Source organism: Drosophila takahashii, chromosome 2R, assembly GCF_030179915.1.
Source record: "Drosophila takahashii strain IR98-3 E-12201 chromosome 2R, DtakHiC1v2, whole genome shotgun sequence".
NCBI classification, from domain to species: domain Eukaryota; kingdom Metazoa; phylum Arthropoda; class Insecta; order Diptera; family Drosophilidae; genus Drosophila; species Drosophila takahashii.
Genome location: NC_091679.1, coordinates 31598221 through 31625429, shown reverse-complemented (window position 1 = coordinate 31625429; position 27209 = coordinate 31598221). Strand labels below are relative to the sequence as shown.

Below are 27209 nucleotides of genomic sequence, written 5' to 3'. Positions count from 1 at the left end.
CAATTTTGGCAAACGGTGACTCGCAAAATTTCAAGATATTATCCATGTTTTGTTGCTTGCCTTGATTAATACATTGCCGAATCGCTTTGGCCATTTTAAAGCAAAGGGCTGTTATCATTCCTTGAATCTCTGTCACATATTTTCTTGGCATCTGATTTCGAGATAATAAATCAATGGAAAACATTAACGCGTCTTTCTCCAAATCAGTTATGATATTAACCTCGTCATAAGCATCAGTACTTACATTTTCAATGCTTTCAAATGACATGGAGGTATCATTTTCAAAGATATCATTTGGTTGATCTGCGGTCCTTGCTCCCTTCATATATGGTGAATTGTTATCAACGTCGGGTTGATTCTTATGCTGGGTATCCAAATGCCTTTGAAGTGCTGAAAAGTTTGAGTGCAGCTGATTGCAATTTGGAACAATACATTGTATTGGAAAATCAGTCAATGTTATAAAGTGATCATACTTTAAATTATGAATTAAAAGTTTTCCGCTGGAAAATTTGTTTGAGCACCTGAAGCAAGCGTACATGATGTTCCAAGGTAAGTAATAATATTCTCTAAAATAAAATAAAAACAATAAAAACTTTACATGATTTCTTGCGTACCGAGGGCAGAAATTGGGCGTACCTTTAAATTTTGAATTTCTAATGCCTGCAAGTAACGTCTTCGTTTCTTAAATTTCGTTGATATCAAGCTTGTTTATTGTTTCCGTCTTTAATGTTTTCGTTGTATATGTGTGTACGATAATCAAAACAAAACAGAAAAGTTTCGATAAAATTATCGAATATCGGATCCTATTATCGTAATTTACTAGTAACGCGCTTCAATAAAAAGTGTACACCAATAAACAAATGCTAATTAAATATTAATTAAAAAATGTCCCCCTTTTTTTATTTGCCTTAAACTAGTTATATTTTTAACATCGATGTCTTAATAGATATCGATGATTTAACGGAATGGTCACACTGAACCATTCCCAATTGTTCGCGTGCACGACTGGTTGTGAAATCGAAAAAATTGTTGAAAAAACAGTGCGTGTTAAAATGCCGGCTAAAGCTAAAAGAAAGCGTATAATCCTTTCGGATTCGGAGCCTGAAGAAAACATTGAGGAGGTGAAGGATCAAAAGAATACAGCTGACCCGGTACCGTGCTCAACTTTTGAGGTTATGTGCCTAAGTCCGGCCTTACCCGAGGACTCAGACAAAGTTAAGCTATCTAATTTAATGAAAGAACTCGGTATGGAACATTTAATGCAATACTTGATTGGTAAGAAAAACATATAAACCAGTCGTGGCCAGCAGAAGCAGCACTCCCGACCCATGGGCTACGCAGTTTTTCTGCCGCTGCGCTGTTAGCGTTTCGACATCCACGTTTCTCTGCTTAACAGCGTCGAAAAGCTATCAGCGCAGCGGCCGAAAAAACTGCATAGCCCATAGGTGATATAAACAAAACAAATGAAAAGAATGTGAAGAAAGGAAAACACTCCAGTTGCGACAGTGTGTGTATTAGTATTTACATATGTACGCTCACATTTTTTTTCTTCTCCCTTTGTTGCTCCGCTGATTAAAGTTAAGCTAATTTTTATTCCTTAGATGCAAATATAACATTTGATTGTTTAAAATACATGGACAGGGACGATATTAAGGAAGCAATTCCACCACTGGGTCCGCGTTTAATTTTCAGGGAAAAACTGTTTGAGTGGAGAAAAACTTTTGTAAGTATCTTAATTTACAAAAAAAACAATTGGCATACATTTTTAACTCTTATTTCTTTTAAGTATGAAGCCAACGAAAACTCTGTTGAGCCTCCACTCAAACAAAATGAGCCTGTCAAAATCGAAGAAGACCAAAGTATCAACAGCAGAAAATCCATTAATTATAAGGTATTATAGAGATTTAAGCCAAGTTTTTTAATAATATATGTGCTTTAAATGTAGGACTTGAAAAACTTAATTATGGAAACATCTCGAGGAAGACAAATCTTAAACTTCTATGAAGCAAACAACTGCTTGACTAAGGAAAAAAGAGACATTTTAATAAATATAATTTTAGAAGATGCCATTGCAACTAATGTTATATTAAAACCGTTTGACATGGCAAACATAACTAATGATATTGTCTCAATATTCCCGAAGGAGAAAGAAATGATGGTATGTTTGATATAGATTTATGTATTAAATTCATATATTTTTAAATTCATTTATATTTTCTAGGATTACTACTTTATACCAAGAAGTGGCAAATCTAATTGTGGCGGAAAACTATTTTCCAAGTTCAAGAATCGAAATCATAAACGTAGTAAGATGGAAATCCAACATGTAACCCAAAAACCCTCATTAGATCAAATGAGTGAAGTAGATGTGTCTGTGGGAAATACGTTGAAAGGATATTTAAACCGATCATCCTCTAACTGGGAGGAAATAAAAGACAAATGGCAAAAGACGTTTACAATGCGGCAGAACGACTTACGCCAAATGGAATGGGAAGAATTTTTTAAGTCGTGGTCAAAACTATCTCATGCAAGGGCTCCAGAATTGGTACGCTAATGTTTTTTTTATATAAAATACTCAATTATTAAATATTGCCTTTTTTTTAGATCTCAATTGATTTCAACATTATGTACCCGTCCAAAAGTCACTTGCTTTTAGCAAAGTGGGACTCTTTTAAAACCCACATTGCGGCTGTGTATAAAAAATCTCTTTCAAATAAATGCTTTAAAGAGTTATTTAAGAGAGGTGAAAGTTCGTTCGATCCAAGTAAGTATAAATTGCCAAGTATTATTTTACCACGTAAATATAACCGTTTTATATCTTTATAGACATTCAGGATTATATTTATACAACATTGCTGACTACTTTACTGCCTCCATCAGCTCGCTTTGTGAACGAGTCGGGCAAGCAATTCAAAAAGACAACAATTATGGATTCCCAGGAGTGTTTCATTATACGGGCTGACACTCACAGTGACATAGATATTAAAATAGCTAAAATAATATCAAAATTCTACTCTGTCGGTATGACCGTTCAACCTTTTTTAGTGGTCGTTGGATTAGCTGATGATTGCATTAAAAGTTTCTTTGTTTACTTTGAAAAAATGTTATACAAACTTGATTCATTTTTGGATAGTTTGGATATTTGCTTTCAAATATTTCAAGTGCTTAATTTAAAATATCCTTCCGCCTGTCAGCAACCATGGCTATTTATCCAAAAATACTTTTATGAAATATCAACTGAATATGATCTTAAGTCGCCACGTATCGCTCATCTACTTAACGAACTGAAAAACTTATCAAACTAACATGCGAGTATTTTATTATCATTCGAAATGCATAGAGCCATAGTTTTTTGCTAAAAATTTAAGTTAAAATTTACTGAAAAAATCTACTTTTACGTTATTAAAAAGAAAGACTTACAACTGAAGTATGTACCTTAAAGTGTAATGATACACTTAATTAATCTCAGAAGCAACTTGTATGACTGAATATTGTTGTAGAAATTAATTTCTTATTGTTGAGAATGTTATGAAATAAATAAATGAATTTATATTCTTAAATAAAGTATTTTTAATCTTAAAAGAAGATCACTTCCTTGTTTACAATACTCTTAGGTTCAGAATATTTAGTCTTAATTCTATACCATTGACATCTTAAATTAATAAAATGTGTTCTTAGATGAAGATCAATTTTTCTTGATTTTAGATTTTTTGGTCTACAATAAGTGTTCTGCATTTAAGAACATTCTGTCTTAATATAAGAACAATCGAACTTGACTCATTCCCATGACCAAACGTTCTTAATTTAAGAATATTTCTCTTAATTTTAGACTGTTTTTTTTCTCAGTGTAGAAATGCAAATCAATCAGGGGGTGGTCTTCAATCCTGGCGACTGAAGGTGGATTGGTCCGAGGGGTATGGAAATGGGCCGTCGTCTCAAGTAGGCAAACCCAAAAGTCCGAGTTGAGGCATTATCATTTGGATACGCTTTTGTGTGTGACGGGCACCAAAAAATCAACTTCTAATTAGCATAAAATTTCATTCGACAAAAGTTTATTGAGTTCTGCATTAATTGTGCGGCCCGGTCGGACGAATAACCCTTTAAGATCTCGGAGGGTTGGGGTCTCGGGGTCCCGGGATTGGGCGTCCGTAAGGTGCGTAGACAATTAATCTTGAAATTGGGCAATATTTGACTTTTGTAGTCGCTCTCGCCTGTCCTGCGGCCCCTCCACTCCCCTTTCCGCACCACCCCGCTGCCTGCTTTTTAATGGGCAAATTTGAATTGCTAATATGCGGTGACTGGTAAGGGGAATCAGACGCTTTTTTGGGGGCTTCGATGTTGACATATCGAGCCATATAACATAATGAACGCTTTGGCCGCAGTTTTGCATATTTTCCCCCCACCGCCATTTTTTCTGGTCTATTTTTATTAATTTTCTCCCAATGGCCAGAGCATTCTAATTAGTGTTAGATCTCCTATCTGCCAAACAGCATTTTTATGGACTTTTTTAATTGAAAAATCAAATGGAAATGGATTTAGAAAAATTGAAAATACTAAAATGATGTGATGCGGAGATAAGAACAATGTTAGTGGTTTTGTACTGGTGGCTTTAATGATGCAATGGAAATAGAAATATTATTTTTTGCATCGTGGCTGAAAAGCAATGGAATTTATTCACTTAGAACGCAGTCAATTACGAAAAAATTTGCCTAATGAGAAAATTACATTTTGCACTCTCCCACTTTGGCGCCCTGGAGTGAATTTTCGCTTGCAATCCTGCCCTTTGCCCTTTAACTAATTGCAGGCAAACAAAATTGACACACAGCTGCAGCAGAGAAGGGATGTCCTGGCAGCTATAAATTACAAAAAAATAGCTAAAGAAAGAAGAAAAAGTTACCTGTAAAAAGTTTTAAAAAGGAGAGAAATGGGGCTAAAAGGTACTGGATTTAATAAAATAATTATTTTTAAAATACCTTTTTATTTTTTTAATGTAAAATATCACTTAATATTATTTGAATTCTTTGTCAATATTATTATTATGGATTAGTTCGATCTAATAAAATTATATTTTTAAATATTGACCAAGTTTTTTTGTAGATATTTTCCATTTAAACAACACTACAAACATTTTATGACGTTCTGTTTAAGCTACAAAAAGGCTAAATGGCCAACATATTTGCGGAGGCAGGATCACAGGAGCCTGCTCCTGGCCGGGGCGCAATCTAATTGCATACTTTCGGGCGCATAACTTTGCACTAAAATTAACCTCTAACCTATTTTACGCTGCTTCCTGCCAGCGGCCCATATAATGAAGGACATAGCCCGGGTCCTCGCTGCGGATGCAAATGAAGAGCTGCACGAAGATGCCAAAGGACCTGAACAGCGGACCAGAACATCAGGCAGCCAAAGGATGCGACCGCCAAAGCGCGTGAAACTCGGTTACCTTTCGCGTGCGCGGAGCCAGAGGTCAAGGAGGTGGGCGATCAGGCCGCAACAACATTGCAACGCCATCATCATCGCCATCAGGAGCAGCAGCTCGGTCTTAATTGCACGAATTTCATTTTATATAAACGAACAGCAATCTAGATTGGAGGTCACCGCCAGGAAAAGTGCCGGGGTACCCACGTGGATGAACATCGAAAGCAACTAGCGTTCATCTAACAAGCATATGCAAATATGGTAAATTAAGGCTTATCAAAATTATTAAGGAGTTAGCCTTTTTGGATATATTTAATGGATTGTATTCAGTTATTTAAGTATTAAACTTTCTTTATCAAGTTGATATTATCAAGGCGAGAAACTAATCTAAAATATTTTGTGGATATGCATGAACCTTCCAACTCGATGCATTAGAATTTTTTTAAACACATTTAAGGTTGGTAGCAGTGAATATAAAGTTCTGTTTATAATCTACCATTCTAAGTAGGCGTGGCATTTTCAGCCAACAAAGCTAATTTGATAGATGGTTCAATGAATTTGCAAAGAAAATTAAATTAAATAAATAATAAAAATTGCAAATATCACCTAAGAACAACCATTTATGAAGTTATTTTTAATACGTTAAAAACTACGCAACATAAATTTGGAAAAAAAAAATTTTTTAATAAAATGAGATCTTATCACAGCTGTTTGTATGAAACACTTATTCCATTTCGTATTGCATTTTGTCTTCGTCTAAGATAATAAATAATAATCTTAATTTAAAAAAAAAATAAATATATCAATGCAAATTATGTTTTGATTATGTTTTTCATAAAGATTTTTATAATTTTAGCCGATTTGTAACTAATGGATTTAAAACAAAACAAGAAAGGAAGCTACCTTCGGCCAGCCGAAGCTTATATACCCTTGTAGATAAAAGAATACTCACTCGGTGCAGTTCCAGGGATTCCAGATTCAGCGTTTCGATTTATTTCAATTTTGTTTTTAAGTAGTCAAGAATCAAAACGCCTACTTCCTACAAAGTTACAATGAATTTTCTTATATTTGTTTGGGAGCCTTAAGATATAGTGGTCCGATCCGGCTGGCTCCGACATATGTACTACCTGCAATAGAAAGAAGACCTTCGGGAAAGTTTCATCGCGATAGCTTTAAAACTGAGAGACTAGTTCGCATAGAAACGGACAGACGGACAGACGGACAGACGGACAGACGGACAGACGGACAGACGGACAGACGGACAGACGGACATGGCTAGATAGACTCGGCTATTGGTGCTGATCAAGAATATATATACTTTATGTGGTCGGAAACGTCTCCTTCACTGCGTTGCAAACATCTGACTGAAATTATAATACCCTCTACAAGGGTATAAACATATGATATCAAACATAATCACCTCTTAACAATATTGAATTGCCGTGACGATCGCACATTTAAGAACATCAGTTTTAATATCCACTTTTGAAAACGAATAATGATTTTATGTTCAATTAAATAAATACACTTCCTGCCGTTTTTTGTTTGGCTTTCTGTGACATAAAAAGACTGTGTAGGTAAGAAGCTTAATAAATTGCTAAAAAGCGATGCATGATATAATTTTTAGTATCAACAAGGCAAGTGGCGCCTCCAGTTGACATCAATCCCGCCCCTGCACTCTGAAAGCACTCCTTTCAAAGTAATTGACACCAATTTCAGAGTAATTATGACAATATTCAAGGTTCTAATTCTGGCCAACGTCAGCATAATTGTATGCAATGGCAAATTTTAATTTGCGCACACAAAATGCATTATCATGCGCGTCCTCAAAATAAAAGGGTCACTGTGTGTGTGACTACACAGGCTTGTGTTCATAAGCCAAGTAAGGCAAATACGTGATTTGAATTTTAATATTTGCTCATTGAAAATGGAAAACCAGCTTGCGGCAGTGGAAACTATGTCAGGGCAGAGCACGACATGAAATAGAAAACTTATTTGACAAGTTGATTAGTGATTTGGCGAAAGATTGGTTAATTTGTTATTTACAACTTTATTTATTTAAAATGCCTAAAAATGTGATTCATGTATACCTTTTGCTTCACTACCAAATATATTATTTTTGACTAAAATATATGTAACCTACCCTTAGTTATTTCCATTGCCCCATCCCTTTTTCGGTGTCTTCTTTTCTGCTGCTTAACAGTCAGTCCAAGCCCGTCGCCCCATTCCAATGGAAATTTTTAATTTATTACGTCTGTCGATGATTTTTCTACTACTTTTTATGGCGATTTAAGCAACATTTTTTTCCGGCTCCGTCATCCCCTTTCTGTTCTTAACCCACCCACATCATATATACATGTGTACAATGCGCGGCGAATACGAAACTCGCGAAATTCGTAATTTTGCATTTTTATACAAATTCCGCGAGTTTGTTCTTATTTTTATTTTTGACCGAATCCAGGGGAGTGGAGTGGCAAAAAGTGACAGAGGGCAGAGAGAAGGGGCGAGGAGGAGAGCAAGAACAGCAGGAGCATTGTTTTCCTTAATTAATGTTTAATCAGCAGGACTCGAACAAACGGCCAGCGTCCGTGGCTGCTGACCAAAGCAACGAACCACACGCGATAATGGTCAAAATAATAAAAATGAACAGCTGAGCATCGGGCTGCGAAACCCGCCCAAAAATGAAAACGGGGGTTTGCTTTTTAATGCTCTGGTGTGCGGCTTAAGGTGGCGCTGGCGATTGCGACGTCCTCCTGCATCCTCCACATGGCTCGTCTTCTTCGTTGGCATCGTTTTTTACCAATTTCCAGTGAACCGAAACCCGCGCGTTGTTTTCGAATCCCCCAGCACACACACACACTCGTACAAGTACTCAGGAAAATGGGAAAATGGGGGAGCCAACGTTGGCCTGGGCAATGCAAAAACGTAAATGAAAACAAATTCGCGGCCAAGAAAAAATTAACAAAACACAAAACAAACTTTTGGGCGCATGTGAAAGCATCGGGATGAGATGGGCCCTGGCCTCATATACTCATCGTATACCATCGTATGTGGGTAAGGGGATGGGTAAGGGCATGGGTAAGGGCATGGGTAAGGGGTTGGGTAAGGGGCCAACATGGGACTGTCGCTGCACATTTTCCCGACGTGCACGTACCCATAATCAGTCCGAAGGGTAGGTAGCTGTACGCCCTGCAAGGCGTCTCGGGGGCAGTTGGGTGGCGACCATTTGGTCAAGCGACAGTTCCCCCCAAAACGGAAAAAATGTATGAGAAAGTTGCTGGCTGAATTTACGCGAAAATAAAAGAATTTCGGCGGATAGGGCCGGAAGGGGTTGAAGCGCTAAAAATGGCAATGCAAAAAATCGCTGGTCGCCAGGGTAAGCAGCTTCAACTGGTAACTGTAGATGGGCAAGGGGTGTTTCGCAGCCAGACGACAACCACCCATTTGGCAGCAAACTGGGTTTAATCGGACCTGGAACGATGGTCAATTGCAAGCCAAGTTTTGACTTTCGAGGTGTATAGAGATATTTTGAGGGCTTCGGAACAGGAATATAGAAATCGATCAGCCTTTAATTAGGCAATATCATAAAACGAAGTTATAAGAAGACCTCAAATATATAAATAGTAATCTAGCTCTATTGCTTCTGTTCAAACTGACATTTAGTAAGGACCAAGTACACGGAACAAAAATTTCATAAAAACTGTACTACTGTACTACGTTGGTTGTACTACAAAGTAAAGGTTTGTATTATTTAGTATTAAACTATAAAATTATTTTATTTTTTGGGTATAGGAATAGTTCATTAGATGAACAATAAAAGCTTTATATCGATTTACATATAAAAATATTTCTTTCTTTTGTTGCAGGATCTGTTATGTTTTATTGACTTGCCGTTTATTGTCCACGAAAATGTTAGTTATTAGATTAAATTATACCCTATACTTTCTAGCGTGTAACTCAAAGGAGTAAAAAGTTCGCCCACCGGCAACCTTCAAAAACTGTTGGCACTCTGAACCAATAATCAATATATGTATGTAACGTTTGGAAGGGGAAAAAATTGCAATGCGAAATCAAAATGCCCTAGCCGACAGAAAACCCGTATGTACTCGAATGCATACCTGGCTCAACAATTCAGCTATGCGGCTGAAATTCTAATTTACTTAAATTACATTTTATTCCATTCAATAACTTAGAATGACTTTGGAATACTCGCAAACTCACACAGACACACGGAGCTAAACACGTAACCGAAAACTTACATGCACAAAATGCTAGACATAGAAAGAGAGAGAGAGAGAGAATCGAGAACTTTTGCGACGTAATGAAAACCTCCTAAATGTATGCAATGAAATGCATTTCGAGGCGTACCCACCCGACCAGAAAGCACCCCAAACCCCAAAAACCGTCCAAGAGCCACCCCTCTCCCCACCCAGATACACGACTGCAACTTGTACTAATAATAATGCAAATGTCTGCCTGTCATTTCTGTTCATTTACTTAAAGTTCCTTCAGCCCCGCACCACAACGCATTTGGCCGCCCCAAAATAGGGGAGGGGGTGGCGGTGGTGGTCCTGGCGTCAGAACTTAACTACGCATACTAATACATGCATAGGCAAAGCCGTCCACCCACCAAACATCCACATCCCCGCCGCTCACCCCGTCCATTTGTATAGCCGAAAATGCACACCAGACTTTTTGGGTCCTTTAACTGAATTAACTTGTACGGTATGGCCACCTCAGGATACCCAGACCAAACCTAGGACAACCCCACCGCCTGCTATACTAACCAACTATTGTGCGTCACTCGGAGAAAGGGTAAGGGAAAGGACGAAGACCGGGGAAAGGAGCAGGAGTCGAAGACGGCGACGACGATGAGGGAAAATCCTAGCCCAAGCTACGTTCTCATAACATTTTCGTTTGTAAATTTTGAATTTTCGTAATTCCAAATGAGAATGCAAGGCCCGCTTCAGCCCAACCCGCCCCAGATCCCTTTCCCCCCTGCCTCCAATCCCCGGACCGAATTTCTAGAGCTCTCCGTCCCCAAAAACATTCCCCCTTTGTTCCCCCCGCAATGCGGCAGACTTAGACTTGGTCATTTTATGCGTTTGATGCTAATTTTCCAAGGCGGTTTTGGCAGCGTTGGCAAGGACATTGCACTGGTGTTGGTATGGTGTTGTCAGGCACTCCGGCTATGTGTTAGTATGCGACTGAGGGGGGGTGAGAGAGTGTGAGTGTGTTTCGGTTTCCGTTCTGGTTTGATGGCGCCCGAGGGGGGACAGTTGGGCTGGTAGCTTTGTTAATGCCAAAAACTTAAGCAGCCGTAGCGTCGTCATCATCATCATCATCATCATCAGAGTCATCATGATCATCATTGTCGACGTCCATGTCCGAAAAAGGGGGTAATTCCGTCTCTGTGTTTGTGTGTGGACAGATTTATAATTGTGCGCTGCTCCTTGTTGTTGTTGTTGCTGTTTGGGTATATATACGGGACGTGAGCGGAAACGCCGGGGAGCAGCAAGTCATCTACATGAGTGCAAGTAGCTGGCTGCATGTCCTGACGCTTCCTAACGCTTCCTGTCCAACACAGCCAACTGGCCAAGTTGTTGTTGCTGCCTCTGCTTCGGCTTCTGCTGCTCCTGCTCGCTGTGTTTGTTGTGTTTGCAGTTATCGGTGCGGAATAGGCTTTTGTATTTGGGCAAAATAAGGAAAACGAAGAAGCTGCAGCCAGAAAAGGACAGCTGCAGTCGGCAAAGGACAGCGACAGTGGCAGCTTTTAATGTATGCAGACAAGTGCTTAATTAAGCCAGAGTCGTGGTCAAAGTTTCGTCCACTGAACTACCAAGGGGTGCGAAGGGATTGAGCTTTAGGAAGTAATAAAACCGGAAGATTGTGTATTAGATAGACGTGATCTTACTTGCGCCCTTATAGGAGGGAAAAAGATTTTATGAAACCTATAATAATAATAATAATTTAGATATTTTTTAAGAACCTACCAAGTATGTAGCCATATCGGGGTTTTTACTCTTAATTATTTTTTTTAACAAATACAAAATATTCCTTGTTAAAGAATAATTGTTTTCAATTGAAAATAAAATCAACATTCATAAAGAAACACCAAAACCAAATTGTTATAAAATTGATCTTATGGCAAAATGGGCCAAACAGCTTATAGCTACATATCATAACACTCCAAACTAACTTTTATTTCCTATATAGGGTAAAACCAAAAATAATTATGTACAATTTTTTAATTAGGTACAACTTAGAATATTGGCGCCCGAGGAGGGACCTTCGCCATAGCAGCATTTCAAGTATCGTATACCCAAGTCCCTAATCCCCCCGAAAGTGCTGACCCCATAGAAAACTTTGCCAACGCCGCCACTGTCAGTCGACTAATTCATTTACACTGCAATAGTTCATTTATATATGAAAACCAAACACTGGCACACGAACCCATGGACAAGAGACAAACTCGAGCCAACTTATGTATTATATGCGAGCTTAGATATGTACGTACGAAAGGACAACATGCAACTAAATACATGCACAGACCGATGTCTAATTGTACATACACACACATTATCAAATTCCACACACACACATTCCCAAAGCCATGGTTGTGTGCAAGCGCAAGACATGGACATGGACAAAGTATGTTGGTGTCGTCGTCAAATGAATCTCATTTGCATTTAAATTAGGAACCTCGAAGAAGCAGAAGCCGAAGCCAAAGTTGATGGGGATCGGGCAGAGGCGTGGTGTCCATGGGGCTGTCCGCCTGTTCCACCTCAGGCCCCCCTACCCAAGAGCCCCCGAGCCCCCTTCGCCACTTTGCCCCTGCATAAAATCTGTTTCAACATTTCGATAAATTTCCTTAAGGGGGGCACGGCAGTTTGCATTTTCGGGCCATCGCTGCAATGTCTTTCCAATTCGGCTTAGTTAGTCCCGGGGCTGGTGTATTTGTGGGCTTAAGGTCTTCGGTGTGGGGGCGGGTGACTTCTGAATGCATAAATGTTGATAATAATGTTGAGTAAAACTTGATTTGTTTAGTGCTCTCGAAGCATACACATCTATCCGAGCATCCATGGGATACATGCGCACAGCGCTCTGTCTCTTTCCCGCCCACTCGGCCAATACATAATGCATATAATGAGTATGCAGATGGAGTTGCAGATGCAGTTGTGGTCGAATCTGGCCTGCAGCGTGGAATGGAGTACGAGTTCGATGGCTGCAGGAAAGATGCTGCACCCTGGGGCAAAGTCTGTTTAATTGCAATAGGATTTGAAAGTTTTTGGGGTAAAATACTTAAGGACCTAGCTTTAACCAATCTATTTTAATAATAACTGTGTACTAAGTAAATCCTAGTAAGTATACCTTCTGTAATTAGGCATTCTATGAATACTGGCAAAAAATTCCATCAAAAATGCACTAAAAGAGAATCTCAAAGGGGAACATTATTCGGTAGAATACTGATTCAGTGGTTTTTTAAATAAATGTTTGAAATATTAACATCGTAAAAAACAACACATACTAAAATTAATGTTAATAATATTTTAAACGTATGATATCATATCATAATGAAACCCCTTTTGATTTTCTCTGTATTCTAGATTCCTCTTTAAAACAAATTTAAATCCACTTTGACCCACTGTGCAAATAAACACCAAACTACTCTCAACACTCATCTGCATATTGACCATTAGTTCTAATCATTTTATATGCCTAAAGAGACAACAACAGCAGCCGAGCGAGTCCTGGCAAACAACAGACAAAGCAGACATTTCTGTCTTTGTCATCTCGGCCAGCACACACGCACGCACACCTTCTCTATTCAAAGGAGGCGGAGGGTCCAGGGGACGATTGCAGTGTGCAGGACCTCGACTTGCATATACCTGCATATAAAATAATCTGTTTACTATAAATATCATTTCATATGCAACGTAAATACATAAAAGCCAGCTCACACACGAGCTCAAACACACATCAAGTAAATTTGCAGCACATCAAAGTTATACGAAATATGCATTAAATAGGCAAAATGGAGTGGGAGATGGGTTTCTCAGGTCTCCGGGTTGTCCGATGTCGTTGTCCTGCTCAGGGCTGTTGTTGTCTGCTGCATATCCTTAGCAACTGCGCTCAGGCATGTGTTTGTGCATTTTTGAGTTTCTAATTATAAGTGATACTCAATGTCCACATATAAACACCCCGGCTTGCAGGCACACAACTGCTCGCACCGAGCACAAATTGGTAATTTTGCAGACGTCCTCTAAGGCGCCTGGAAGTATGCAATGCAATTTATCCCAGCACATATATGTATATCCTCCTCCATTGCAGCTGTTGTAAATTCGTTTATTGCCCCCAATACATAATCGACCTATGTACCACTTACATAAGGATGTACAGCCACAGCAAGCACAAGATATAATTGTTACATAAGCAACGCCTTCGGCCGAAGCTCTACATTTCTGATTATACACATTTTAATTAAAAATATTCGTCAACTCTCTGCCCAGAACCCCCCGAAAGAACAACTCGAACAATTTTAAGCATAAGCGAATTATGCAAAACTTTTGATGTTTATGAAAGCTCTAGTCAGCCCAGTCCTCCCCTTCTCTAGCCTTTATAATCACGCATTTTGATTTTTAGTTTTCATTATGCCCAGGTTCTGGACGTCGACGGCTACTCAGCATAGCATTTACCACTATGCAGTGGATAACCATCGGCCCCCCACTTCCAAACTCCCCGGAAACCGAAACCAAGCTGCTTAGCATTGTCATCCATTTGCTTATTTTGCATATTCATAATTTTATTTTACGTATTTCAATTAGAATACCATCACAGAAAATGTTCTACTTAGAACAATGGAACTGTTCGAGTGTCTGCAAGCTTACTGGTTGAGTAAAGTGTTGTGTTGCTCTGTGTTAGAGAGATAATGGCAAAGTAAAATTGTTATAAATTCCATAATTAATTATTCTTCTTTAGCTTTGTCTTCAATAAAAGTAAGATGAAATTTTCAAGAGCAAAGAACGGCAATTATTAGAAATTCTATCAAGCAAAAAGGATCAAAACACTTCCTTGAGACCATAACTAAACCAAATATACTCGATTAAAAATTAGTCCTAAAAGTTTTGTACCCTTGCCAATTAATCATAGAAGGTTTTATTTTTTGTATTATTTTGACATTCATTTTTCGATCCTTCCTATAGCAGCTGTATATTATAATTTTTTGTAGAATTTAAATCGTAATGTTAAATAATTATTTAACTATAATGAAAAATATTATATATCCCAGATTAGAAGAAAATATGATTCATTTTCCTATCGTTCGTGCGGTGGTTACATGATTGGCTTTTTTAAAAATTTAATTTGAAATTCCGGAATGCTAAAAAACGTATAATCTGAAGAGCTATACTTTTATTTCATTGCTTTTGTTTTGCTATATACTTTATGGTGTCGGAAAACTCTGCTTCAGTGTGTTGAAATCATAATACCCCCTGCAAGCATAAAACAACTATTTATAATTTGAAATATAACTTAAACACCCCTCCACCCCCTTAAAAGTGACTTGACTTCAACTCCGCGAAATCTTTCGGTGACATTGACGGCACAAAGTCAAATGTCAAAGGAGCAGCCATAATATATTGATTACAAGTATGAATAGCTGAAGCGTCGGGGCGGCAGCACCATGTCTATAAGGCAGCCTGGCAGAAATGTGGCTTGGGCCCGGGCTCACAAAGTGCGTCCTGGCTGCGATGTCGTCATATATGCGGTTGCCTTTTGTCACGGCCACAATAACTTACTCATTTTGCTCAATAATAAATGCAATTATGTGCCGGGATCCTCGGCGAACCCCTTCAGTGCCTCCTCGCAGGGCGAATTGGGGACGCAGTGCAGCCCAAAGGACCAAAAGGACGAACAACAAGCAAATTAATTTAGACACAAAGCCTTGGTTGACGACGAAGCTCTGGAGTGCGCTGTCAGTTCTTGGCCCAAAAATTTGCATTTTGGCGCAGCTTTCCGAAAATGCCTTTGTTTAGATTTCCTTGTGAATTTAATTTGTTGGAAAATTAGCGCATGGCACACACAAGCTGCAAAACTAATTGAAAGGGGTGGCAAAGTGTCTAGAAAGATGAGTTTGGGGCCAAGACAAGTCAGCTGCATGCAACATGAGTCTCGCATAAGTTTTACATATTTAGCAGTCTGAATTAATTAATGACCAAGCCAAGGCGGCCAGACAATTACTGGCAATTAGTTTCGGTCTTTCAACCGACTTGGCTAAGTAGTTGCAGCTCTTCACTTCGTACTTTCTATAATTAGCACATTCTTATTTTACCGGTGTTAACAGGCTCTTGGCACGCAGATTACCACAATTGTGGCTAATAATCACGGTGTTTATCCGTGGGAACTTGGTTTATAGTTATTGCACGCTAAGATTAAAATGTTCCAGCACAATTGCCATTTGAAATTGCTTAAATAAGTAAAAAGATAAGAGGGGAAAAAATTATAACTATGGCGAAGTGTGCAACAAAATAAGAGCTAATAGGAAATATAAAGATTTTTTAATTAATTTATTTTTAAAATTTTTATATTTATTTTAGAATCCAAGAAGGCATTTATATTAAATTCGATAAAGAAATTTTAATTTTACTTTATACAATTTTACAAATTAAAAAACAACCCCTGCCAAGTAGTTTAACTTTTCCCTTTCAATTCAACATTATAAGAAGAAAATTGTATATTTCTGACATTTCCTGTCGTCCTGCCCTTCTGCATCTGCTTGTAATTAACTTAAATGATAATAAATAACTTTTAATATTTTATTAATTAACTTCCGTTGTGCGTACCAGTACCTGAGCCCAGAACCGTACATGGCCGAGGATGCAGGGACGGAACGCATTAAAAACGCATGGAAAATTAAACCCTGTCGCAAAACCGATTATTTCAGCTGTATTTTTTGGCAAGACCTTCATTAAAATGTCATTCGGCACAGGAAATTGAAACATTTAACATTTGCAAATGGCATACACCCTGTAATGTGCAAAAAGTGCGTTGCCCCATTTCGCTCGCAAATGGTTTTCATTAATTTCCAAAGTTTTCACAATTTTTGTGAGTTTGCTGGCACGCAATTTGGTCGGAATTAGTTCGACTATTTCCTGCTCCGCAATCGCATTTGGCTTGCAAATCCCGGGACCCCTTTTGCCCCACCAATCATTCAAAATGTAGTCTAATTTCGTATTACATAAATGTCGGCGACGGAGTCGCAGAACTGAGGCTGTGCCAATCGAAGGAACCCCGCCTGTCTTGGGGGTCCGTCGTCTTTCTGGGTTTGGATATCTTCGATATCCGTGGCCCGGTATAATTTGTGCGCGTTTAATTTGTAATTCTATTACCCAGGCAAAACGAGTAGACTGCGGCCAACTGGTTCTCTCCTCATCTACTACATCTGAGTCGGGGCCCCTTGCCTCTCTCAATTATGTTAATTTGAGCTTCTGTCGAAACAGTTAGAGTCGCAGCGACCGATCGATCGATATCGATCAATTCGCTTGTCCGTATAATAATATGAAAATTTAGCATTTCCGTTGTGTGTATCGCAAGCGAGCGGGGGATTGTGAAATGGGCTGCTTTTGTTTATGGCTCGTTGAGGGGCTAATTTGTGTGCATAAGATCTCCACTTTAATTGCGGTCGTAAATTTTGTGGAAATTTGGAAGGAACGGTGATTCTGCCTGATTTAAATATACGTTTTGGGAAAATTAACACTTTAAAAATATGAAATGTAGAAATAAACGAGAACAGTACATAGGCCAAAGTCTACACAAGGCAATATAAGAATTTTACACTAAGCAATTTTAATTTTTCATTTAGGTCCCTATCGTTTCGATGAGAGCTATATAATAAAAACGTGACGACTGAAAACGCTTGGAATCGATAGCTTCAAAACTGAGATCGCAAACGGCATTAATGACGACGGGCCGACGCATTCTAATTCAGACTAAGAATATATGTTATTTTTAAATTCTGATTGTTGTATGCAGTTATTATATTAATATTAAAATTAAATATAGGCTTTTTTGATTTTTAAATGATAATTTATAAATAAAAATGTTTATATGTAGGTATATTTCTCTTTAATTTTATTACTTTTTAAGATAAATGATCAAGACCAACCCAAAGAAACAAAATGTTTAAATACAGTAACTAATTTTATTTTTTTTAAAACATTGATATAAACATGAGAAATTTTGGTTGTAAAATTTGGTCAATAGGTACAATGAAAAATCTTTGTTTTTTTGTCACTGTAGTTAATTATCCCAATTTAACTGCCATTCTAAATATTAAAACAAGAAATACTGTTATTTAATTAAATGTAAATTAGGAATATGTGTTTTCAAATTAAACCGAGTCGACTCAGTAATATGGGAATTAACATTAACGGCAATGTTAGGCCTTATCTATTAAAAAGATAAAATGGATCCTTTCTAAAACAATTAATTCATATTTATTGATTTTATTCTCAGCATTTTAAACCTATTTTGTAAAACAGCAGATTCCGTAAACAGATAAAATTGTATTTATGTAACCCAGATACCGGATCCTTTTTCGCAATAGCTGGCCATTTTTGTTTTTGTGTGCTAAGTACCCGGTTGATTCAACTAAACCCCTGGAACCCATTCGAATGCGTTTCCCAACAGCTGGCGCCCATTTGAGTTCACGTAACCTGGCCAAAAGCAGACCGAGCCAAACCGAGCCACCTCATCCCGCTGCCGACTGGACCACATGCCTCCGCGCACTCCGAGGGCAAACTGATGGATGCGGATACGTACGTGCCAGCATCTCGGAACGAAAGCCAAGGAATGCCCAAAGAACTGGAGCAGCCGCCGTGACGTCACGACCGGTGAGTAAAAACTGCAGGAGAAACCGGAGCCAACGAAGGTTGAAAAAAGGGGAAAAACAAAACTCAACGAACGAGTTAAAAACGCTGACCAGCTCGAGTGAGTGGGGAGTAATTGAGTTAAGAGCGCAGGCAAAGAAAGCAAGCCAACTCAAGCAGATGCCAGAGGAAGGAAGTAAGAAATGAAGACCCAGACGGGTGGCAAAGGGATGGTTAAGGGTGGTGAGGGGACTGAAAGTGCTGGAAAAATTCAGGGGGAGTGGGTGAACATTTCTGAGAGTGGCAAATGAAGCAACCGGTTTTGCCAGAGAGTGGCAAAAGGGAAATCGGCTGGGGGAATTGCTGTCAATTTGGCTAGCTCGACTTGGCTGCTTAGTGGGCTAGGTCGTGTAGGAAGGATCCACTAATTGCTTGGGTGGCGCACATTTTTTCACTCAATTGCCAACTGGAGCATGAGGACCGAACTGAAAGTGGAGGGTGCTCCAGGGAATAAATTCTAAAATGTGTCAAAAGTTTTGGATTAGTCGATGGCGAATAGAACGCATTTGAATCGGATAGAAGATGATTGATGACGCCAGTGGAAAAGTGAGTCGAGCGAGAGATTATATTTAAAAATACATTTTAAATTGAAGTACATCAAGGAAATAGAATTCTATTGACTTTATTAGTAGAAATAAATAAATCACATCGGTGAGTAAAAAGTTAAGTTAATAAATTGGAATTAAAATGCTCTTTCAAATACTCTTATGATTATACATATCATTTAAAAGTAAGTAATAATAAAATATAGTCGCAAAAAATTCAAAACCAAATTTTGTAGATATAGGAAATGTGTTAAGAGAAAATATAAAATAAAAATATAAAATATAATCTTTAATAAAAAATTAATTTCATTTTTTCTATCGATTTTGTAAGCCAACAACTATTTATTTAATAAAAGTCCTTCTTTAAAGGATTAGAGCCGTATAACTATTTATTTGTATGCAATTAAATTAAAATAAAATAATACAAAATATATACGAATATATCCAACAGGCACAATCAAAAGGCAAAGCCCATCTCTTCACATTAATTACACTGTGCAGCATTTTTAGTGCTTTTTAAATTTACCTCGATGGATGCTATATTTTTGGATTCGTTACGAATTCCCAAGTTAAACAGCGTTTTCTAAAAAGTTCCCCGACGCAAGGATTCTTAGAAAATGGACCTCAAAGTTCGAAGAATGCTGAAATTGGACAACTTTCCAGAGCTCTCAGAGACAAACGGATGCATTGTTTGATTCGATGTTAAAGTTTTTTAAAGGATACACCCTTTATCTTTCCAACCCAATACTTAGAATAATTTTAGGATTTTTATTAAAGGAGAAACAAATTTTAGAAAACATAGTCAAAAAACATAAAAGCATACAGCTGCGGTCAAAATAGTAGTAGTGTTGCCGCCCTGTGTTTTTAAAGGTTTGTTGTTGTAATTTATCTTCTCCTGGTAATATTGTATTGATTATAATTGTACTAATAGACTAATTGGATAAGATAAGTGACAACAAAAAAACTTTTTAAAACACAGGGCGGCAACACTACTACTATTTTTACCGCAGCTGTAAGTTTTTTAGTTTTTTGACTATGTTTTTTGGAATTTATTTCTGCCTTAAAAAAAATCCTAAAATTATTCTAAGTATGGGGCTTGAAAGATAAAGAGTGTATCTTTTAAAAAACTTTAACATCGAATCAAACCATGCATCCATTTGCCTCTGAGACCACTGGAAAGTAGGCCAATTTCACCATTTTTCGAACTTTGAGGTCCTTTTGCTAAGAATCCTTGCGTCGGGGAACTTTTTGGAAAACGCAGTTTAACTTGGGAATTTGTAACAAATCCAAAAATATAGCATCCATCGAGGTAAATTTTTGATGCTGCATAGTGTTACCTTTGAACGAAGTGCACAAATTAGCACAAACAAATCAAATACAAAAATAACCAATAAATTAGAAAAGCAATTTCCCAAAATAGCTAGATTAAAACGGCCACAAATCATAAATGCTGTCAGTATTCAACTGACCGAAACTCGGAGACAATTTTAATGAACCCTCGGTGAGCGGCTGTTGTAATTACAGCATAAGGAGGAGAATTACAGAGAAGGAAACTCTCCGTTGGCCAACACCATCGATTAGCATGCCAAGGCTGGCAGAAACTGGTAAGAGCAGTGGACCTCAAGCCGCGGCATTCTGCTGCCAGCCACATCAGCATCATCAATAGACGGTGAACTCGAACTCCTGCTGCTCCTCATTCTGCACCTCCATCTCCACCTCCGATTTAAGCCAATAGTCCATGTCCACCGCCCCCCGCTGCTGGCCTCGTCATGTAACTTAACCTCATTGACCAAACGCATTCGACGAACATCAAATGTGAATTAGTGCACTACGATTGCGGCCGCCGCCACACACAGATACCCGTACACAGATGCAATTGGTAGGTCTTCAGTACTTGCTTTTGTTGTCGGCGGTTGGTCGGCGGATAGAGTCTTGCTGTTGCAGTTGCTGGCCCGACCGGACCGCTTCTCATCGCCGACCGTTGACGCTGCTATGCATGCATAATTCGCAGGCATAATTTAATTTATAGACGAGGCAATTGCATTTGCATAGGACAGCGCAAGTGACTTAGGCGAGGTCCCGGCTCTCCGGCTCCCCGGCTCTTCGATCTGCCCCCCAACAACACCCACCTCGTACTGTGGCCCCTCGCCAGATTCGAAATTATTACAAGACCCCAGCGTGGACCCAAAAAAACGAGCAGCGAGAAAAGCCGAACGAAAATTTTAATTGCACCAAATATGCAACGGAGTTGAACGGGAGGGGCAAGAGTTCCCGAGAAAACCTCCTAAGATGTGTGGTCTCCTGTGGCATATCACTAAAAGCCAACGCAGGTTAATGGCGTAAATGTTAACAATGGACGAGGAAGTGTAAATCTTGGCCCAGCAAAGTCCGTCCAAGGCACACGGGAAAAAACATATTTTTATTTATCTCTAAAGTGGTAAAAATAATATTTTCATTTTGAACTTGTACTTAAAAATAATAATTTTAGTTTTAAAGTACAAACATGAAAACTGTTGGAATAAAATTATTTATATAAAATGATTTAAATAAAATTATTAAATAAAATAATTTTAAAAAATGTATCAATTTTATTAAATTTACTGATATTTTGAACTTTTTTATTCAGTAAAAGGCAGGGACCGTAATCAGTATAAGTGAAAAAATAAAAATCTCCATTTAATGATTATTTTGTAAGCGAAAAAAATATCGCTCAGAAATAATGATTATTATGTGAGCGATATTATTTCGCTTAAAAATATCACTCAAAGTGCGATTACAGCCGTTCTGTACGGAATTTTACTTTTAAATTTCTGCTTGTAGGTAGAACCACGGAGCACACATCGAGTTAATAAAAGAAGGTGATTTCTTTGTATAAACTTTTTAAAATGCGGTTTTTAGTTGACAAGAGGTATGCTTAAATACAAAAAGTTGTATCATCCTTAGATCTTTATGTCATTTATTTATTAGTAAAACGACTTAACAAGATGTTATGAACTATTCCACTTAGATCCAACCCGACATGTGGGCTGGGTGTTAGTGTGTTGGTCCACCGAGCTGTAAGCACGAGTTCGATTCCCACAGAAAGTGTTTTTATACAAAAAGATTTTTTTGTTTTTTTAAGCGGTTTATACAAAGAAAATTTATTTTTTTCTTAACGGAATATGTGCTCCGTGGTTCTACCTACAAGAGCACATTTAAATCTTTGTAAAATTCCGCGTAGGACGGATGCAATCCCACTTTGAGTGATATTTTTGAGGGAAATATATCGCTCACAAAATAATCATTATTTCTGAGCGATATTTTTTTTGCTTACAAAATAATCATTAAATGGAGATTTTTATTTTTTACTCAAAAAAAATAATCATTATTTTCGGTCCCTGGTAAAAGCTTTTGTAAATTTGCAGTAATATAACATTTTGGATATCTGATTTTTAATACATATTATAGAAAATATTTTAATTATAACCCCTTAACTTTAAGTGAACTTTTTTTGCTCGCGTGTAGTAAAGCCAACTTAGCTGGCCAACAAACGACTTGGACTCGTATTGAGTCCGTGACCACCTGGAATAGAAGACGTTGCAGCTGTTACTGCTGGGAGTATTAATTCTTGTTGTGGCTGAAAGTGCTGGGATCATTTGAGTCTGTTTGATAGGGCTTGATGCTAGGATCGATTTTGATAGAGAGAATTGATTAAAAAAATCAAATAATATAAAATGAATGCGGTTGGAAAGAACTGAAGTCATCTAAAACAGAAAGTTAACTATAAGAAATTTAATAAATATACTTTCTTAAGGCAAAACGGAATACGTATTGAGACGTATACCTTTTAAATCATAACTTTTTTCGAAGGATTGGTGTGAGATATCGCCATAGTTATTCGGCGCCCAATTTACTAATAACCTGGCTGATTCAATCGGCGTGGAGCCAATAAGTCGCCCATGGCCCATTTTTTTTGTCCGTCGCCATTGTTATTTATTTATATAGATTTTTATTTTAATTTTTATTGACTCTGCGACAACGGCTGGCAACACGGAAATAGTTTAATTGCATTGCCGAGAGGCAGCCGGCAAGGGGTCCGGATCAGGGGCGAGAAGGAGGATGAGGAGGAGGAGGAGGGCCCGGGGGAAAAGGGCAACTTTTGCGACAATCTCAAAGTTGAATGGCGTCGCATTTGTCGCCACGTCAATATGTGACAGCGGCACTTCCGTTTCCGGAGTCATGGCGTCGTTCTCTCCTTTGCCCGCTCTGCCAGCCGGTAATCAAATTGTTTCATCATATTTGGCTTAAAAGCGAACCCGGGTTTTTCACAAGCAAATTAAATGCAAAACGTTTCTCGGCCACACGACAATGCTGTGACAAAATACAAAACGAAGGCAATCAGAGTCAATTTTTTCACCGCTGACTCTTTGATTATTGTTGCAGTTTAATGGATTTAGCCGCAGATAATAAATTGCATTATTGTGCGACGGGCTTTGTGCTTTTATCATAAAAAATATTAATTAGGCACATATTTACATAAAATGTTTAAATGTTGTAAGAGACGGCTGCACTGTAAATTATTTGTTACTTTAAACAGCATTGAAGTAACTCAGCAGAGTTTTTCTCTGATTTAAGCTATAGGCTTCTTTCCTTTAATTTTAACGCAATAATATTTTAACTAATATACTGTGGGAAAGATAAAGTCTTTTGATTTATTTACCATGTCTCATCCCAAACAAATTCTTCTTTTTATTTTTGTATAAGTTTTTTGCAATATGCTTTGCAATTTGTATGTATATCCCTTTTCAATAGGTTTTATAATAAGTCCAGCCCACAACAATGGCAGAATAACGTTGAGAACAATCCTTGACTTTAAGAGCATCTCATGTCCCCTGTAGCATAATAAAAGGCAAAAGAACAGATGAAGCTAAAAGTATAGAATGTTGTATAACTTTGAGCGAAAAGAAAACGCTTCCGGTTCGAAGGAAGTGTCTGTGGGGGCAAAGCTTAGACTCACCCGATTTTCCCAACTCCTGGAGCGAATTTTCAAAGTGTCACACAACGAAAAACAGAAACAAAAACGAGAAAAAATAAAACGTTTTCCTGTTGCTCTTCTTTGGTCCTTCCTGCTCCTCTCTGCTCCTTTCGCCATCTATGGTCTCCGGTCTCCCAGCTGGCTGAGTTTTGTTTTTCAAGGACGCAAGACGACGCGCAGACAAAATGTTTGCTAGACAGGATGTGGCCGGCGAAGTGGGGCAAAGGAATCCTGCCACTGGATGTGGCAGGATGATGTCAAAAATGTCTTTATTGGCTAGGTTTTGGGTCAAAGCTCGGCATGCTTCGTGGGTGTGAGGCGATTCGACGTTTGGCCGTGAAAGGCAGAAGACCGAAAGTTACTTCTAAAGCAAACAGAACCACTGAATACCAACAAAGACGAAAATCCAATTAATCGCCAGTTAATCCTTAGAACAAAATTAAAAAAAAAAAAGTGATACACGGAAAATAACTTTTCTTAACTTAACTTTTTGTTTCAATAAATTAAAAAATAAGGTATGTAAAACCTCTCTCTAAAAATAAAATTAGTTTAAATATTTTACATTGATAAATATTTTTGTAAAATAGACTCGATTTTTTTTTAAGCCCGAAAATTGTGTTTGAAATATGTTAAGTATTAAGAGTCAATAAAACAATATAGATGCTAAAAAAATGCACTACAAAGTATGAAATGAAAGACAAAAAAGACTAATAATAATAATAAATTCTTTGAAAATGTTCAATAAGTTTTACCCATTTCTAATTTAAATATAAGTCGGTGTCAAGCACCCTAAAGCAAATTTGATTATGGTAATTAGCTTGTTGAGGAACATGTTATTAATATGCAAAATATTTCGAAATGTCTTGAGGTTAATATTTATAGATCATAAAGTTCATAAACAGTTTTCAGTTTAATATTTTCATGGACAGAAATAATTAAGTTTCTTTCCCTGTACAACGGCCCACCAAAGGAGATGGAAGTTGCTCCTCCGGCGACTTCTGCCGCTTATCCTTTTAATCATAATAAGAAATGCGCCAGCGTCAGCGCCATCCCCCGAAAACGCTGAACAGAGACAGCGCCAGCGTTCCGGCTCGCGACTCGCGGAAAAAATGAGCCATATATGTGTATATGCATGAATATGTATAGTGAGGGAACATTTTCCGCGTCGTCGTTGTCGTCATCGTCATCGTTTTCCTCAGCATCCTCGTCGGCGTCGCGACCAATCACAAAATTTCGTGGAAAAGCGCGCAAAAATAAATAACGCAAAAAACGAAACGAGGAAAACATAAGTAGGCAACAACAACCGCTGACAATGACAGGCGCTGCTTGAGGTTAGCGACGTCGCTGCAAACTAATGCGTCGCTGCCGGCAGGAGAAAGTGGCAGCGCCAGCTGCGCGGCGGCAGAGCAGGAGAAATGGGTTTTCCCAGCTCTCGGGGGTAGTTTTCTTGGCTTTTCCGAACAGGGGAGAAGCGCTCAAACGGCTGCAGGTCTTTGAGCGCGAAAATTGAGCAAGAAAACTTTAAACTTTGAGTGAGCGAGAATTTTCCATTTGCGGTTGGGAGTGACGAGGAAGTTTTCAAGGTTGGCCTGACAAGTGTGCTGACAAGTGTTGCAATTCTGGGCTAAGTAAATTGGCAGTGGCTTAAAAGGAGAGTCTATAATTTCAAAGGGAATATTGAATTGTTGCGAAGCAGCTAAATCTTGTGGCTAGCCTGCACTAATAGCTTAATTTACTGAATATTCTTTCATTTCAATTACATGATTGGCTGATGCATAAATAAAATGTAAATTTATTTTAAGAAATTTAACGAAAAGTATTTTATTAATGAAGAAACCAAGGTAAATTTGTTAAGTATACGCTAAGTAAATTTACAATGAAACTGAGGCAACTCACATCAAGTATACGCCATGATAGAGTACATCAAGCATACGCCATGTAAGCCAAACGGCTGCTCTTTTTGATAAATGCCTCTCTTAAGCTCTCTCTTAAGCATTTTGAAGACCTTTCCACATTTTTATCTTTCTTATCTTAAAAATGATTTTCGCGCCCAAGTGATAATTTACAAAATGCGTTAGTTTCCGAGAAGGAGAACATGAGGAAAAGTAGCCAGCAAATTTTCCACATTTTTTCCGCGTCTCTCGACGCTCAACTGATTATTTTCAGGGACAGGAGAAAGGGACACAGCCAAAGAGAAAGCATGGCCAGGACCAAGCCTATTCGCAATTTTCTAAGCCAATCGCAGGACGATGGCGACGACGACGACGTCGGCGCACGACAACAAAACAACAACGAGCGACGAACGGTCGGCGAACACACACGAAGCCTGATTATGTCCTGCCCCAAGGATGCGAGCTGAGTGTGAGCCACAATTAATTATCGCAGGCTGAATTTTTCCTTTTCGCACCACAAATTTTCGTTGCCTTCTTTTTCTTGCAGCTGCCAGATAATAAAAATGGGCGAAGCCAGAAAAACAGAGCCAAACGCCACGCCCTGCAGCGCCCATTAAGAGCCGCACACACTCGCACTTGCACACATAGATCATTTAAAATGCGCGTCGATGACCATTTCAAATGTTAAATCCACCGCCGGGGAGGAGGATCCACATCCACCGCCCCAATACCCCCAATGTCGGATGTAGACTGACAGAAATAGTAAAAATAAAACACCGAACAGAAAGCGGAGAGAAGAAAAGATACGTGGACGGGGTGGAAGAACCGATTGCCGCTTGATATCAGAGACAGAAAATAAAACCAATGCAAATATAACACAAATATGTGTACAAAGCGAAAGAAAAATTCTACAATTGCTGCGCCTCATACAGACCACCCCCAAACCATCCCCAACTCTTGTGGAAGGTCCACCGAAAAAACCGCGTGTCTGCGCCAAAAAACAAAGTCAAATGGAAAGCGTTCAGGGGGCAAACAACAACCAACAACGCCAGCAACAACATCAACAACAACGCAAAGTTAGCAAAACAATTGAACAATCGCCTGGCATTTCGAAGCTGCCGGCCAAAATGTAGAGAAAACGGGTTCGCAAATTTCGGTCTGAGGTTGGTGTTCCCGGGATTGGGATTGGGATTTGGTTTGGTTTGGCCATGGTATTGGTATTGGTCTGGGGATTGGGATTGGATCCGGTCAGTGAGCACCAACTGACCACCGTGCACAGGTTGCGGTTTCTCCGGGCTTCTCCGCCAAGCCATCGGCCACCAAATGAGAAACCAACTTTGTAAATTAAAGCGCGACCTCAAGAGTTATGATCCATTTGCAAGGTACATCAGAATCAGGATGATTTTAAGGATAC

At 38.5% G+C, this 27209-nt stretch overlaps 1 protein-coding gene across 1 annotated transcript; it reads left to right on the top strand.

Annotated features, from left to right (window-relative positions):
- The first annotated feature begins 1034 nt into the window (after positions 1 to 1034).
- LOC138912663 (uncharacterized) lies at positions 1035 to 3444 on the top strand. Its single transcript, XM_070213882.1, has 7 exons — positions 1035 to 1275; positions 1602 to 1723; positions 1787 to 1891; positions 1946 to 2158; positions 2222 to 2545; positions 2605 to 2764; positions 2827 to 3444. The coding sequence occupies exons 1-7, from the start codon at positions 1053 to 1055 to the stop codon at positions 3303 to 3305; spliced, it is 1626 nt and encodes a 541-aa protein (XP_070069983.1). The 5' UTR covers positions 1035 to 1052; the 3' UTR covers positions 3306 to 3444.
- Positions 3445 to 27209: the final 23765 nt, after the last annotated feature.

Excerpts from the sequence above, each read along its gene's own strand:
- LOC138912663 (XM_070213882.1), top strand. The coding sequence starts at position 1,053 with ATGCCGGCTAAAGCTAAAAGAAAGCGTATAATCCTTTCGGATTCGGAG. Across the intron at positions 1,892-1,945 it reads GAAAATCCATTAATTATAAG|GACTTGAAAAACTTAATTAT; the intron begins GTATTATAGAGA and ends CTTTAAATGTAG. Across the intron at positions 2,546-2,604 it reads ATGCAAGGGCTCCAGAATTG|ATCTCAATTGATTTCAACAT; the intron begins GTACGCTAATGT and ends CCTTTTTTTTAG.